Source organism: Aspergillus viridinutans (genome assembly GCF_018404265.1).
Source record: "Aspergillus viridinutans IFM 47045 DNA, scaffold_5, whole genome shotgun sequence".
Lineage (NCBI taxonomy): Eukaryota > Fungi > Ascomycota > Eurotiomycetes > Eurotiales > Aspergillaceae > Aspergillus > Aspergillus viridinutans.
This window is the reverse complement of record NW_025091221.1, coordinates 2617317-2631409: the sequence shown is the minus strand read 5'-3', so window position 1 is coordinate 2631409 and position 14093 is coordinate 2617317. Positions and strand designations below refer to the sequence as shown.

The following is a 14093-nucleotide window of genomic DNA, read 5'->3' as shown; positions in this document are numbered from 1 at the left end:
ACCATGTCAGGGTTCTATTCACATCATTTCGTAATGCTCGAGCCAGTCGTCAGAGATCAAGGAACAAGGAAGTAGTACATGAGAGACAGAGAGGAGGAGCGAGCGAGGGACGTGTAGGGAGTGACGTCATGTCGACCGTAGGAATTGATGCATCTCTAATTGACACAGTGAGTTTCGTAAATCAAGTGATTATCATCAGTAGGTTGATCGAAGATCCGGCTGAATGGCGGATCAGAAGACTGCGTTTTGCCGTCAGGGGTCGTTATCACGCCCTCCTCCTTGCGAATAACTTCTTTCAGGGCTCGGGTTACCACACCGGCTCGTATGACAAGATCACGGAGAGACTGCGTATCAAAGGGGAGTTTTTTGGAGCGTGAACAACGAGCACTGCGGAGAGTGGGGTCATGTGAAACGCGTTGTTGATAGATCAGATCCAGAACCGACTTCGCTTGGGCAGACGTGTCACAGGAGACGTTGAGATTTTGAGGTAACTTCTCGGAAAGCGAAGCTCGCCAGGAATCCCCGCTTGTCCGCTTCGACGGATCTGCTAGGTTGGACGACTCGCCTTCAGAGTCATCAAAACTGAAAGTAAGGGAGGACGGCGATCTCGGAGGGGAATCATTGTTTTCTTCATCGTCAAGCGTGGCTAGATTGACGATACCCTCAGCCTCCTGCCAGAGTTCACTCGATGGACCTTGAACTATATTCAGAAAGCTGGCCCGGTGACGAAGACGTTTAAGCTCCTCAACTAGTAAGGTCAATTCCTGGACCTGCCCGAATTGCCCGTGAAGGCTCGCTTGGCGTTCCAGGATGGCTGCAGGAACTATCATGCCCCGTCGAGAGCTCGTTCTACTCGGCCGCAGATTCTCGTTGTCCACTTCCGCATCGTCGAACTCGAAGTCGCTGTCCCAATCCTCGCTAACACCTTTACTACCCAAGCCCCAAGTTCCAAATTTTCCGGATGTCTGACGAGATTCGCTAGCGATTGTAGGGTCTCTCGACACAGGAACACTCTGGCTGCGAAGATGCAATGAGTTCGGAGCCCTCCGCCCTGGAGCACGACTGCCACGGAACTCAGGCCCATTTTTCCCGTGGACAGTTCGGGGTCTTTCGTCCATTCCCGAGGCGTCTCGGTCGTTTCGTGACTGTTCCGACCAGTCAAATATGTTCATTTTTCGGCATGACCCAAGCGACTCTTGAGAAACGCTGCGCAAGTTGTGCAGCGCAAACGCCTCGTCTGAAGCATGGGATGAATTTGAGTGGACTTGAGCACGGATATCATTGCCTTCGGCGTAAAAATTGGGAGCTACCAGAGGACGACGGGGAAAGATGAACGGTGAATTTGTCTCACCAGGCAAGGCGGCAACCGTGCTGCGAGCATCTTCATCATCTGATAGGTCCGGAGGAAAGGATACCCTGCTGTCTTCACTGTCGTCTAGCTCTGTCATCTCACGGGCTCTAAGCGTTGCACCAGAAACTGCATCGCTGTCAATCCCGAAGTCGCATATAGCCGGAGCCAGTCCATGCGGCATTCTCGGACCGCGAGGCTCGAGCGCTTCGATTCTAATCTTGTGGTTCGCAAGACTTTCTACAGGATCCTTGTCAAACATGGTTTCAATCCGCGAGCCGTGAGAACCGGAGTGGCTACCAATTGTGAAGTGAGTGCGGATCGAGTCAAATGCGGTATCGGTCAAGAAATCCGATTCGTCTTCATCACCAGACGTAAAAATACGAGTATCCTCGGACCCAATCGCGGATGAAGCTGGATCAGAGGCCGCGATTGAATGGCGCTTGGGACGTTGGCGGACGGACCACAGGAAAGTCAAGTCAGAAGTGCGAAAGAATGCATTCTGGTATGCTGATAGTGCTACCGCGTCCGATGTCAAGGGGCGGTCCCCGTAATCCCGACAGAGACCCAGCTCCGCTCTGTACTCTCGAAGATATGAAGGCGTAATAGAACGCCGCGATCTCATGATCCTTGCTGTCAGGAAATTAGGATATCCTGCCTTGAATGCGTCAGGAGGCCGACGGAAGATGTTTGGGTCGGTGATGTTACGCTTCCCATTTGATTGTCTCGACTCCGAGGTGGCCACTTTCGAAATCGGTAATTCTGGGAAGGGAGTTGATACTGCTCTCCTTTTTGGCCAAACCAAAGGTCCACTATTGGGCTGCTTGGAAGCTGCTGTGCTTGAGCTTTTCTCAGGTGACTTCGGGTCCGCTTCGTCGAGAACAATAGAAGAAGGGCCGCTGTTGCTTTCCACTAGGGAAGGTGCGTCTCGGGCACGCGGTGGATCGTCAAGTTTGAAGGGGTCTCGAAACTGGACTGGAGAGGCAGGAACAAACTCATTCGAAGTGATGTTTATTGCAGGTTCTTTCATCGTGATGGAGGTCGCCAGAAGAAGCGCTGGGATGGCATCCGGGCTCGGCAGGATCCGCCGCAGTGCTTGTTCCTTCGGCCTTGTCGCAGTGGACAGTCTTCGGGCGAGTCTCTCGGTCAACCCCTCCAAACTGGCTCTTAGATATGGTTGCCATGCGGCCCCCTCAACGTCAATGGAGGAGCCTGCCTCGACAGAATGCGACGTGGGATCTATGATAAAACCAGGTTCGAAGTTTAAGCTGTGAGTTGCTCTATGCCGTAATACTTCGGACCGTTGATAGCTCGTTGTAGGCCTCCGCAACTGCAAAGGTGCCCAGGGCGATGACGGCGCATGCGCAGATGAAGGTAGACCATTGGAATGCTGCGAGGGGGGTCGCTTCACAAGCTTGTTTGGTACTCTGCGCTGACTGGACAGTCGTGATAAGCCTGGGCTTGCGGGGTCGTTGGACGATGGAGACAAGGGACCATTATTTGGGAGGCGGCTCTCCTGCGGCTGGATCGAGAGACGTCGCAACCAAGACGAGGATGGTCGTCGGGAATGCGACGGGGTATCCTTGTCCTCTTTTAGTTGCGAAGGTGGACTGGTCATTGTATGACCTCGGCGCCGACGTATTACACCCGCAAATGAAGACTTTCTCCGAGATTGAGAATCCCCGGAATTAACCTCGGGTGAAGCGCCATCGCTGTGATGCTGGGAGGGGTCTGCGATATGATGTGTTTTCACATCGCAGACTTTGGAGGGAAAAGAAGGGGAATCTGGAGATATGGTACCGAAAGCCGGCGATACAGAATTGTCTGCTGTAGGCGCATGATAGTCACGAAGGAGGGTCTTTCTTCGAAATCTCCCTTGTTTGGAGGAAGGTCGATCTATGCGACCGAGAGCGAAACCGGTCGCTGCAATACCGACAGTGCTGACCGCACAGAGCTGACAGAAAACAAGACCAGTTAGTGTCAGGTCAGTCAAGCAGTGGTCGATCGCAAACACCAGTGGACACAAAACAAGAAACTTTGCTGCTCGGAGATCACGCGCAGAGTTACTGGCGCTCAAGGGTGTTTTGATTCCTTCTTAGTAGACAGAATGGAATTTATGGCAGGAAAATGGCGATATCGCAGAGGATGAGGGAGGCGGCAGACTTACAGTAGAAACATGCTCCATCCTCAGAGGGTGCTGAGAACAGTGTCAGACACCACAGAACTCAGTCCAGCCACATGGGACATTCCTGTCTGCATAATCATGCACAAGGAGGAATTATCCGTAGAGAGATAGGGCTCAATAGGAGCATATAGAGAAGAATGCGACAGTTGAATGAAGCAAACCAGTGGCAGTTGTGAAAGAGGGAAAGTGAGATGTGGAAAGCTGTATGAAGATACACACGCCGTTGAGCGCAATAACAATAACAATAATAAGAAGCAGAGTTTGTCTGGGGGGTAGGGAGGGGCCGCTGCAGCTGAGGCGAAATGTCAATGTAGGTACAGGAGTACACTGCAAGGAAGTGAAAAAGAATGGGGGGGGGGGGGGGGGAGGTTTGTAAAGAATGCAAGAAAAAGACAATTGCAGTAGTAACTAAAATAAATAAGGAGAGAAAGATGACCATGAAAGAATCAGATCTGGCTTCGCTGCTCTTTTTGTTGCAGAAAGTCGTGGTGGAGAGGATAACAATTTTAATAATTATTGGAGAGGAGCTCTGCTCCCCAGAGTGAGCAGCTGGGGAGGATATGGGTTAATGGACAGGAAATAATAATGCTCGAATTGACCACAGGAGGACGCAGCCACTAAGTAGATACGGGGGTATCAGAACTTCAGAAGCTGGTTAGACAGGTATGTAAGGAAGGTAGTTTTAAACTGTTTAACAACTTTATTGACTAGTACCATTAGGCATTTTTAGCTTCGACTCCTCCCACGGGTGATATTCTTCTGGTTCTAGTCTATCTCCTTGACTCCTTGACTCCTTGACTCCTTGTCACCCTTTTTTACATGGCATCCAGGGCGGAATATCAAGATTCTAGATACAGTAGCTAATCAATGCTTGGTTAGTTCTATGATCATGCTAGGAGGATGTCCACTCTCCAAAATCTCCATGTGGCGAGACATTAGCTATTTCCAATGACAGACGATTCAATCAAGAATTCGACAGTCCTACACCGTACAATAATTATGTAGTCCTTGCCTCTTGAATCAGAGGCTATTCTAGGAATATCAAGCTCAACTACGTAGTACATTCTCACGGCCACCATGCCTTGTTTACTTCTCGTCAGGCGAACGTTTCTACCAGCAGTACTCCGTACTCCATACAAAGCAGCGGACTCGCGAGAAAGTAGGTCACCGCCATAAGATTTCGACAAGGTCTAGCCTCTTTAAGACGGTGGTTCAGCAGATGACAGGGAAAAGCGGTGGAACTGGGATTTTTTCTTCTTTTTTTGTGTACAAATCTGGTGAACATCTACTGCTGTATTCATTCTTTATGCAAAAGTCCCTATTCTGTTTGTGTGAAGCATAGACTAAGGTATGGATTATGGAGCTTGCATGCAGCCCCAAGTGGATATAGGCCACACGCATCTTGAGGTAGAGGAACTCGTGAACACAAATGCAGCCAGCCAGTTGAGGTGACAATAATTAAACCCACGACTGGTAAGGTACTTAGTAGCCCTCACGCTCGTTACCATGGATATTGATTCAAGGGAAGGATTACCAGAACAATTTATTTATCTCTATTTCCCTTTATTATTATAACTAGCCATCATAACAACAAGACCTGTTTGGTGCATTGTTATTTGTGATTGAACCTGAGGAGCTGCAGGTGGGAGGAGCTGGAGCATTAGCGCGCACGATCTTGCTAGCCAGCAATCTCGATCAATGGAGGAGCGGGATCGGGATATTAAAATTAGCCTACTCAGAAGTAGCCGCTGAGCCAGTTATCATTTCAGCTCCCTTTGAATCCTCAGCCCTCGGTCCCTTTACATTCCCCCAGATGACGATGATGAAGGGGATTGATGACTCTCAATTGATCATGCTCTATTGGATCCTTAACTTTCTGCCCTAAACAAGGACGGTTCCGTATTGATATGATTTGCGCCCCGTTCGGCTTTCCCGACTCCATCCTCGATGTCCGAATGTTGGTACTACTGTGTAACCTGATAGAGTGAATCATTAAAGAGGGGCTTGAGCTTTTCTAGGCAACTTGCGGTCCAGGAAGGCTGTAACGACTAAAGAGTAATCATCATAATCATGTACCCCTAGTTGATTAGAGGATATCTCCGGCTCTCCACCTTCTAAGGCCTTTTTTCCCTTTCCGTCGTTAGAAATGGGATGGCTGGCTGAGGAGAACTTGTTGATAAACTAGGCCAAAAAGCTCACTCGGCGAGGTCTTGCGCCTGGCGCTCAACTGCGCAGTTGACGGGGCAATGTTCTAATCTAGAGTTTACTAATCTATCGTCAAGTGAGGAGGCGTTTGTCCGCTAAATGAATAAATTAAATACTTACGGCGATCTTCTGGAGGTATATCTGTGTTTTACTCAATAGTGCGTCACCAAGCAGACAAAAGAACACCATGTTTCTTCCATTATTCCATAGATAGGTGACTTTTTAAAGTACCTCGAGTTCCTTGGAAATAACTTCCCGACGCCCAATCTTCCACAATGATTCCTGGACGGGGTTCCAACGGGCGGTATTCCAAAATTTTCAACCTCTGTTATCCAAGGGAACACGCGGGATCGTCCCTGTTTTCCAGAATCCAGAATCCAGGTTCCTCATTCCAGCCATCTTAGTGTCTCAACTTCCCGCTCATGTGAGCAGAAAATAGTCAGAAATCCATAGCCGATGAAAGCCCATCCAGCAACAAGGAAAAGCACAGGTACAATTGAGCTGAACTGATTTATGCTAATTCTTGCTTACATTTTKATTATTCATGATGAATACCTCTCGGTAGTCTCATGTCTCGGATTCTCCAATTAAATTTTGGCTCTTTTACGTCTTTACAACCGTCAGCGGTAGGCTCATCAATTGGGCAACGCCGAGGGCCAACCTTTTGAGACAGATCCATTGCACCCAGCCCTCCTGCCCTCCTGTGTGGGGGTTTGGGAGGGAACGTGGCCTGCACCTGCAACTGCAAGTTGTTTTCTTTTTTCCTTTTTTCCCCCCTCGAGGCTGTAGTGAGGTAACGGTGCAAGAATAGAATAATATCTCCGAGATTCCTTCTGACGGGTCTGGCCTCTTACCTTCTTAGACGCGGAATCAAAATGTCATCATAATCATCAGTCGCCGAAACTCGCTATCAATATTGCTTCACGGAGGAGCACTAGGTAGGGATACCACTCTGTAGATCTACAGTCGCATGCCAATAATTATATATATATATATATATATATATATATCATCCGCACATCATTTGTGTCGCTCATTCTTAGCAATCCGAGCCCCTGTGTTTCAACAATCGAGGATCCCAGGTGCGAGGTTGACCAATATCCTCCAAGAATCTGATGCCTTCAGTTGGAAAAGTTGCGTCTATCCATCATGTCTACTAGTCTTTTCTAACAACTAGACTTGTTTTATACTGGACAACCCCGCTCGCTCAGGTGGACTTCAAGCTATCTACTCCGTAGATACATACAATCGCGGCTCTCGAATGTTCAGCGAAATTCCAACGAGCTTTCTGGCTTCTATGCACGGAGTTATGTTTCAACCGTGGTCGATTTTGTTGGTTGAGTATTTCCTGAAGAGGATATCACTTTGAAGGGTTACTTGCTTAGGTAGACACAACCCGTCCACTCCAAGCCATTCCGGTCTACGGAGTAGAACAGCAACAACCCCTCACTTATCTAGGGGTCCTGATAAAAAGAGCATTTCAATTATCTGCTAGCTGGCTTGAAGCGAGCAGGCAGTTGAACCAGCTTACCCTTGTTCCGGCAGAAGGTGGTGGCAGACTGTCACCCCGGACAACACTCATCTAGGGGATGTCATCGACACTATGAATGACTTCGGAGTGCGTATTTACCCCTTCAAAGTCATGGATAGCCGCGCAATTATCGTACGGTAGTCACTATTTTTATTTGATCCTGCTACGGAGTAGACAGCCGTCAATGTGCATGCTCCTTGATTGGAAGGCAAACCAAGCCAGGATTGCACAGTTCCTTGAACAACTGTCCTCCTAATGCTGATCATCATGAACTCAAACCAATGATCCTGGTCAGGCTCTGTTGACTGGCTGCGACCTATTTAACAGCCAGCATCATTGTATCTACTAACTACTGGCTGCAGCATCCCCGCCATGCAGGCGAAGAGACGCTAAATAAGGCGGTCTGTGTTTCACGAAGCTGAGATATCTGCCGAGTACTTGGAGGAAAAGTCTTACATAGCCATTGTTGTTGTCGTTGTTCCACGCTCGCGTTTCCCTTGACTCACAGATAGTCTGTGTTAATCCATCCGAGTATGGCCAATTTAAGAATCTTTCTTACAAACATGAACATATAACAGTGGAAGAAACCATCACCTCTACTTGATGTTAGCGAGAAACCCACAAAGCAGTCTTTGGCCTTGAAGGAGACATTGGGAAGGCGGTCAGCATTGGCAAAATTTTTCAATAGTGTATTGAACTCCCAATGTGCAGAATCAACCGAGAGCATTTCGACTCATTTTTTTTTCTGCCCGTTGATTTTGATATATAGTCATTATATTGTCACTTAACGGCCTATCAAACGGGAAGCATTGTCCGTAGAATAGTCGGAGTGTCTGCAGTAGCGTGCAAGACTTCAAGCCACCTAAGCCGGCGCCTCGGTACAGGTCTTCATCCACAAATCCGCCACCTAAGATCTGCCGACAACAAAAAAGACGGCGCTGCATCTGAATCACAACAGGCGGAGTTGATAGAGCGCGCCTTCCTACGAAACCCTATAGGACTCCGGCAGACTACCCGCAGTATTTTGCAGCTTCCATACCTTATCTTGTCCTATCAAATCTCGCGACATCCACGTCGTTGAAAATGGAGGCGGAACTCCAGGCACAGATTCCTGGCTTGGATCGTGTGATCTCGGAGTATTCTGTGGTAAGTACCCAGTTTGTCTATCGTCGTGCCCTTTGATATTCATGTCCTAACACGAATCAGGGCTATCTGACTCACGCCTCGAATGCTTATGTCGAGGACGCAAATGCTCCATCACCATTATCGGAAGCCGCCGACATGGTGACAGAGCTTCTTGTTTCTGCTTCTGGAGACTTCTCCGAACAGAATGAAAAGGCCATTCGGAACCTAGTCGAGAAATTCATTTCCTCACTAAGTTCTTCTGATGGCGTTGATGCAGAGCGCAGGCAGATGCCGTTCACCGCAAAGAAGCTGGACCAAGCCATCCATGTTGGCTCCCAAAGGAACATGTCCTCCACCCTTGGCCTTGCTGCAGGTAATATCGATCTCGAGTCAGCCAACTCCAGAAAGGTAGAGTCCCGAGTGGACCGCAAGAAGCTCGAAAAAGCAGAACAAAAGATTCGTGCCAAGCAGGAAAAGAAGCAGATGAAAACAGTGCAATACGAAGCATCCCGTCTTCTCAACCAGCCAGACAGCACTCTGTCCTATGAAGAGTTCTTCATGGCTGTCAACCCACTTCAGCTGGGATCGGATTCGCAGTCTAAGAGCAAAGATATCAAGATTGACAGTATCGACATTTCCGTGGGCGGTCTCCGCATCTTGACCGACGCGTCCCTTACCCTGGCTTACGGACGTCGCTATGGTCTTGTGGGTCAGAACGGTATCGGAAAGTCTACTCTCTTGCGTGCTCTGAGTCGCCGAGAGGTAGCCATTCCCAGCCACATCTCAATTCTACACGTCGAGCAAGAGGTGCGCTTATCTAGTAACCTTTCCCTCTGGCAGTTGTTGCTGACATCAGCTTTCAGATTACGGGCGATGATACCCCGGCAATTCAGGCTGTTCTGGATGCAGATGTTTGGCGGAAGCGTCTTCTTGCAGAGCAAGAGGTGGGCCCCACTCTATGACCTCTTCCGTTGAGAGTGAGTTAGCTGACGACTTGCAGAAAATAAGCAAACAGCTTGCAGCAATTGAAGTGGAAAGGTCGTCCATGGCAGACACATCGAAAGATGCCGCCAGGCTCGACCATGAGAGAGAGGGTCTCGATATAACCCTGAACGACATTTATTCCAAGCTGGCCGAGATGGAATCGGACAAGGCAGAATCTCGCGCTGCCAGTATCTTAGCCGGTCTCGGCTTCTCGCCAGAGAGACAGCAATATCCTACGAAGACGTTCTCTGGTGGTTGGCGAATGCGACTGGCCCTCGCACGGGCTTTGTTCTGCGAGCCGGACTTGCTTCTGCTTGACGGTAAGCCCCGTGCCTCTCAATTCCGGGTCGAGCAGTAATATCGATCTAACGCGATACAGAACCTTCAAACATGTTGGACGTGCCATCCATTACCTTCCTATCCAACTACCTCCAGTCATATCCCAGCACTATCCTTGTAGTCTCTCACGATCGAGCGTTCCTCAACGAGGTGGCCACAGATATTGTGCACCAGCATTCTGAAAGGTTGGACTACTACAAGGGAGCCAACTTTGGTAAGTATTTACTCTTTTGGACTCCAATGAAATTTCTAATAGGCCGCAGATTCTTTCTATGCCACCAAGGAGGAGCGGAAGAAGATGGCCAAGCGCGAATATGAAAAGCAAATGGCAGAACGCGCCCATCTGCAAGGTCAGTTATTCTTTTCCCTATTCTGGCATATGGTTGCATGTTTGCTGACGACAGACGCCAGCCTTCATCGACAAATTCCGTTATAATGCTGCCAAGTCATCCGAAGCGCAGTCAAGAATCAAGAAACTGGAGAGAATGCCAGTCCTGGAGCCTCCAGAGAGTGACTATGTTGTCCATTTCAAGTTTCCAGATGTTGAGAAGCTTTCCCCTCCGATTGTACAGATGTCGGATGTCTCTTTCGGCTACAGTAAAGACAAACTGCTCCTCAGAAATGTGGAACTCGACGTCCAGCTCGATTCCCGTATCGGCATTGTTGGGCCAAACGGCGCTGGTAAGACTACGGTGCTGAAGCTGTTGACTGGTCAGCTCCAGCCAACATCCGGCTTGATCTCAACCCATGCACGATTACGAATCGGTTACTTCGCGCAACACCATGTGGACGCGCTGGATCTTACTACTAGTGCGGTGAGCTTCATGGCCAAAACCTATCCCGGAAAGACAGATGAAGAATATAGACGGCATCTAGGAGCGTAAGTTTGACCCGAACTTTCTTCCTATTTCCATGTAGTCCTTATCATGTCGACTGACGTTCGTCTTTAGCTTCGGTATCACCGGAACTACTGGTCTTCAGCGCATGGAGTTGTTATCTGGAGGTCAGAAGTCGCGTGTCGCATTCGCTTGCCTGTCCCTGACTAACCCGCACATCCTTGTGCTTGACGAACCTTCTAACCACTTGGATATTGAGGGTATGGATGCGCTTTCTGAAGCGTTGCAGAGGTTCGAAGGAGGTGTGGTGATGGTATCACACGATGTGACGATGCTGCGGAATGTCTGCACTAGCCTTTGGGTCTGTGACAAGGGCACGGTACACAAGTTTGATGGCACTGTCGATGCCTACAAGAAGATGATCAGCTCTCAGGCCAATGAGGCTGGTGTGGTTGCGCAACACTAGGGGCGATGTTGATAAGCTATTCATACATTGACCAAATTTAAGTCAAAGTCAGCTTCAAAGCTTGCGGAGCGGCTGATGTCTTGATCTTATCAGCCTTTAGCCTTCATGGATTACTGTTGTAGATAAAAGATTCGCCGCTGATAACATCTCAAGCACGGGCGGAGTGGATCAGTCAGCTGTCAGGACCGTGAGCTTGGAGCCACTAATTATGATGTACACTACAGTACCAATAAACTGCCTTGTATCCACCTCAATTATCGACAACCTCATGCGACTGCAGTAGACCACTGTCTGCTGTAGTCAGTATACCACCAATGTCTACCTGTGGGAAAAAAGAAGCTTAAGCGATGAATCGTGGTGATGCAAACGATGAGTTGGCGCCCGATGCCCCTTTGCTTCCAACAGAGCAAGCGGCCGTTGATGGCACCCCTCACCCTGCTGCTGACAGCCAGACCTTGATCTTGGACTTAGCGGACTCGGGAAACCTGTTTATTTGGGCCTTGACATTCTCAGCCGGTATAAGTGGGCTTCTATTTGGTTATGAGTAAGTTCTTCGGGTCTTTTGAACACCTCTTTTTCTGCGGAGGACAAATGAAGAAAATTCACTCAACATATGAACTGACATATACGTCCTGTACAGTACAGGCGTCATCTCTTCGACACTCGTGTCTATTGGCTCTGATCTCTCAAACCGTGTCCTAACAACCCTAGACAAGAGCCTGATCACATCTTGCACGAGTCTCTTCGCTTTATTGGCAAGTCCCTTGGCTGGAATATTGGCAGATAAGCTCGGTCGTCGGAAAGTTATACTTGTCGCAGATGTTCTATTTACTCTGGGAGCCTTGATACAGGCCATTAGTGGCCAAGTATTGGGCATGATACTCGGGAGAAGTGTTGTTGGTCTAGCTGTCGGTGCTGCGAGCTTGGTTACTCCATTGTAAGTCAACCGCGCATCTCCCCCTGGAAGGAAGATGGGCCGTCTGAGACTGCATGACTCTAGATCGAGGGGATCGTTATTTTGACGGAATGACTGATCATAACCTTCCCCAGGTATATTTCTGAGTTGGCGCCTTCGCGTGCCCGAGGGAGATTGGTGACTATCTTGTGCCTCTTCATCACTGGTGGCCAGGTTGTAGCTTACATCGTTGGCTGGCTGTTCTCCACAACCACCAGTGGCTGGCGCTGGATTGTCGGCCTTGGAACTCTCCCGGCTGTGCTGCAACTCGCCATCGTCGTTGCCTTACCCGAAACTCCCCGATGGCTGGTCCAGGCGGGGCTAGAGGCAGAGGCTCTCCGTGTGTTGTCCAGGGTCTATCAGGGCCAGTCTGCCAATCATCAAATTGCTAAGCAGGTCGTGCGCAGTATTCAGCTTGAGGTAGCTGAAGAGGAAGAAGAGATGGACCGCATCAAACCTAGTATCGATTGCGGTAGGATACCATGGCGTGGGAAAGTTGCGCAGCGTGCTCAAGATCTCTTTCGCGTTGGCGGAAATAGAAGAGCATTGATCATCGCCACCATGCTGCAAGGACTACAGCAACTTTGCGGCTTCAACAGTCTCATGTATTTCTCGGCGACTATTTTTTCCATGCTCGCATTCTCCTCGCCCACCCTTACGTCTCTATCTGTGGCTGTGACCAATTTTCTCTTTACGCTGTTGGCGTTTGCACTGATCGATAGAATTGGTCGGCGTCGCATTCTGTTATATTCAATACCTGTCATGAGTGTGTCACTAATTGTCTGTGCCTTGGCTTTCGGCTCCATGGAGCTGCCGGGATTTTCTTCTGAGCCGCGATCGCAAGCTCAAGCCGACAATGGCGCCACCAATAAGTCGTTTCTTCCAATCGCTGTTCTTCTCTGCCTCACTGTGTATACCGCCTCCTATGCTTTTGGACTAGGCAACGTGCCCTGGCAACAGTCGGAGTTGTTTCCCCTGAATGTGCGTTCCCTTGGATCGGCTCTTGCGACTGCAACGAACTGGGCGTCCAATTTCATTGTCGGACTTACCTTCTTGCCCATGATGGATTGGCTTTCTCCGGGTTGGACATTTACTGCCTATGCGGGCGTTTGTGTTGTTGGATGGGTTGGCGTCTGGGCCATTTACCCCGAAATGAGCGGTCTTAGCCTGGAGGAGGTTAAAGGCCTTCTCGCCAACGGTTGGGGTGTCAGAGAAAGTTTGACAAGGAATCGCGGTAGGGTGCAAGTTGGTTAGGCTGAACTTGAATTTAGATCTCTGAGCAGACATCCATCTAGATCTTACTGGCTTCTATTCCAATTTGGAATGGAGTGCTCAACCAGAATTTTTGAGAGCTTTTGGCGAAAGTATTTGCCCGTAACTTCTGACGAGGGTGGCGATCTGCCCTAGCATGACCGGATTACCCATTTTGTATCTCTGGAGTCCCTCTTACACTGTTTGACTCTAGGAGTCATAGTTGCCATCATCACTTCTTTGACCGCATTATCGGCCAAATCTGGTTGATTTGTGAAGTATTGATTCCCACCGGTTATTCCCACTGCTTGTTTTGAATAGTGCGACGTCTGTCTCGCGGCCGACTCCTTTTGACCCCTAATGTACGTATGCATACCGTGTAGGCAGTCATCACTGTTGCTGGTTCGATTGAGTGATCCAGGACTCGAAACTTCTTCTTAGGAAGATAAAAGGGAGATTCGCGCAGTCCAAATCGGGGTGCTATGCGCAATTGTCGAGTGAGACGGAGAGGCACAAAGCAAAATATCTGCTCCCACCAGGGATGTACGGGCTCAGAGGCAGACGATGAGTGAGGATACATCGAAGCTGAGGAGTTGCCTTTAATTTTCCCGGAGTGAAAGACATTAAGTGAAGATAACAACTTGAAAGATGCAGTCAGAGGACCGGCACTCGCGGTTGTCCACCAAGTCATCCACTCACCTCATCTTCATCCCTTTCAATTAGAGACCAGTCATAGTGGCCTCACTTTTGAGTTGATCAACTCGTGGATATCTCAATACGGCGAAGCGCCTTTTCAACATCCTCGTTGGTCAACCCAAGGAAGCTGCGTCTCTTATTAACACAACTTTGCATGACACCCATGCCACAC

The 14093-nt window shown here is 49.1% G+C and overlaps 3 protein-coding genes across 3 annotated transcripts; 2 read left to right on the top strand and 1 right to left on the bottom strand.

Annotated features, from left to right (window-relative positions):
* Window positions 1-155: 155 nt before the first annotated feature.
* Aspvir_007836 (uncharacterized protein) lies at window positions 156-3533 on the bottom strand (the record flags this gene model as incomplete). Its single annotated transcript, XM_043271013.1, has 2 exons — window positions 156-3302; window positions 3516-3533. The coding sequence occupies 2 exons, from the start codon at window positions 3531-3533 to the stop codon at window positions 156-158; spliced, it is 3165 nt and encodes a 1054-aa protein (XP_043126948.1).
* Window positions 3534-8352: 4819 nt separating this feature from the next.
* On the top strand, window positions 8353-11019 carry Aspvir_007835 (putative AAA family ATPase GCN20; the record flags this gene model as incomplete). The annotated part of the gene is made up of 8 exons (XM_043271012.1): window positions 8353-8415; window positions 8476-9201; window positions 9258-9338; window positions 9395-9698; window positions 9758-9931; window positions 9981-10067; window positions 10129-10597; window positions 10668-11019. 8 exons carry the CDS (start codon window positions 8353-8355, stop codon window positions 11017-11019), a joined length of 2256 nt encoding a protein of 751 aa, XP_043126947.1.
* A 347-nt stretch (window positions 11020-11366) lies between these two features.
* On the top strand, window positions 11367-13228 carry Aspvir_007834 (putative MFS myo-inositol transporter; the record flags this gene model as incomplete). Its single annotated transcript, XM_043271011.1, has 3 exons — window positions 11367-11563; window positions 11660-11956; window positions 12070-13228. The coding sequence occupies 3 exons, from the start codon at window positions 11367-11369 to the stop codon at window positions 13226-13228; spliced, it is 1653 nt and encodes a 550-aa protein (XP_043126946.1).
* Window positions 13229-14093: the final 865 nt, after the last annotated feature.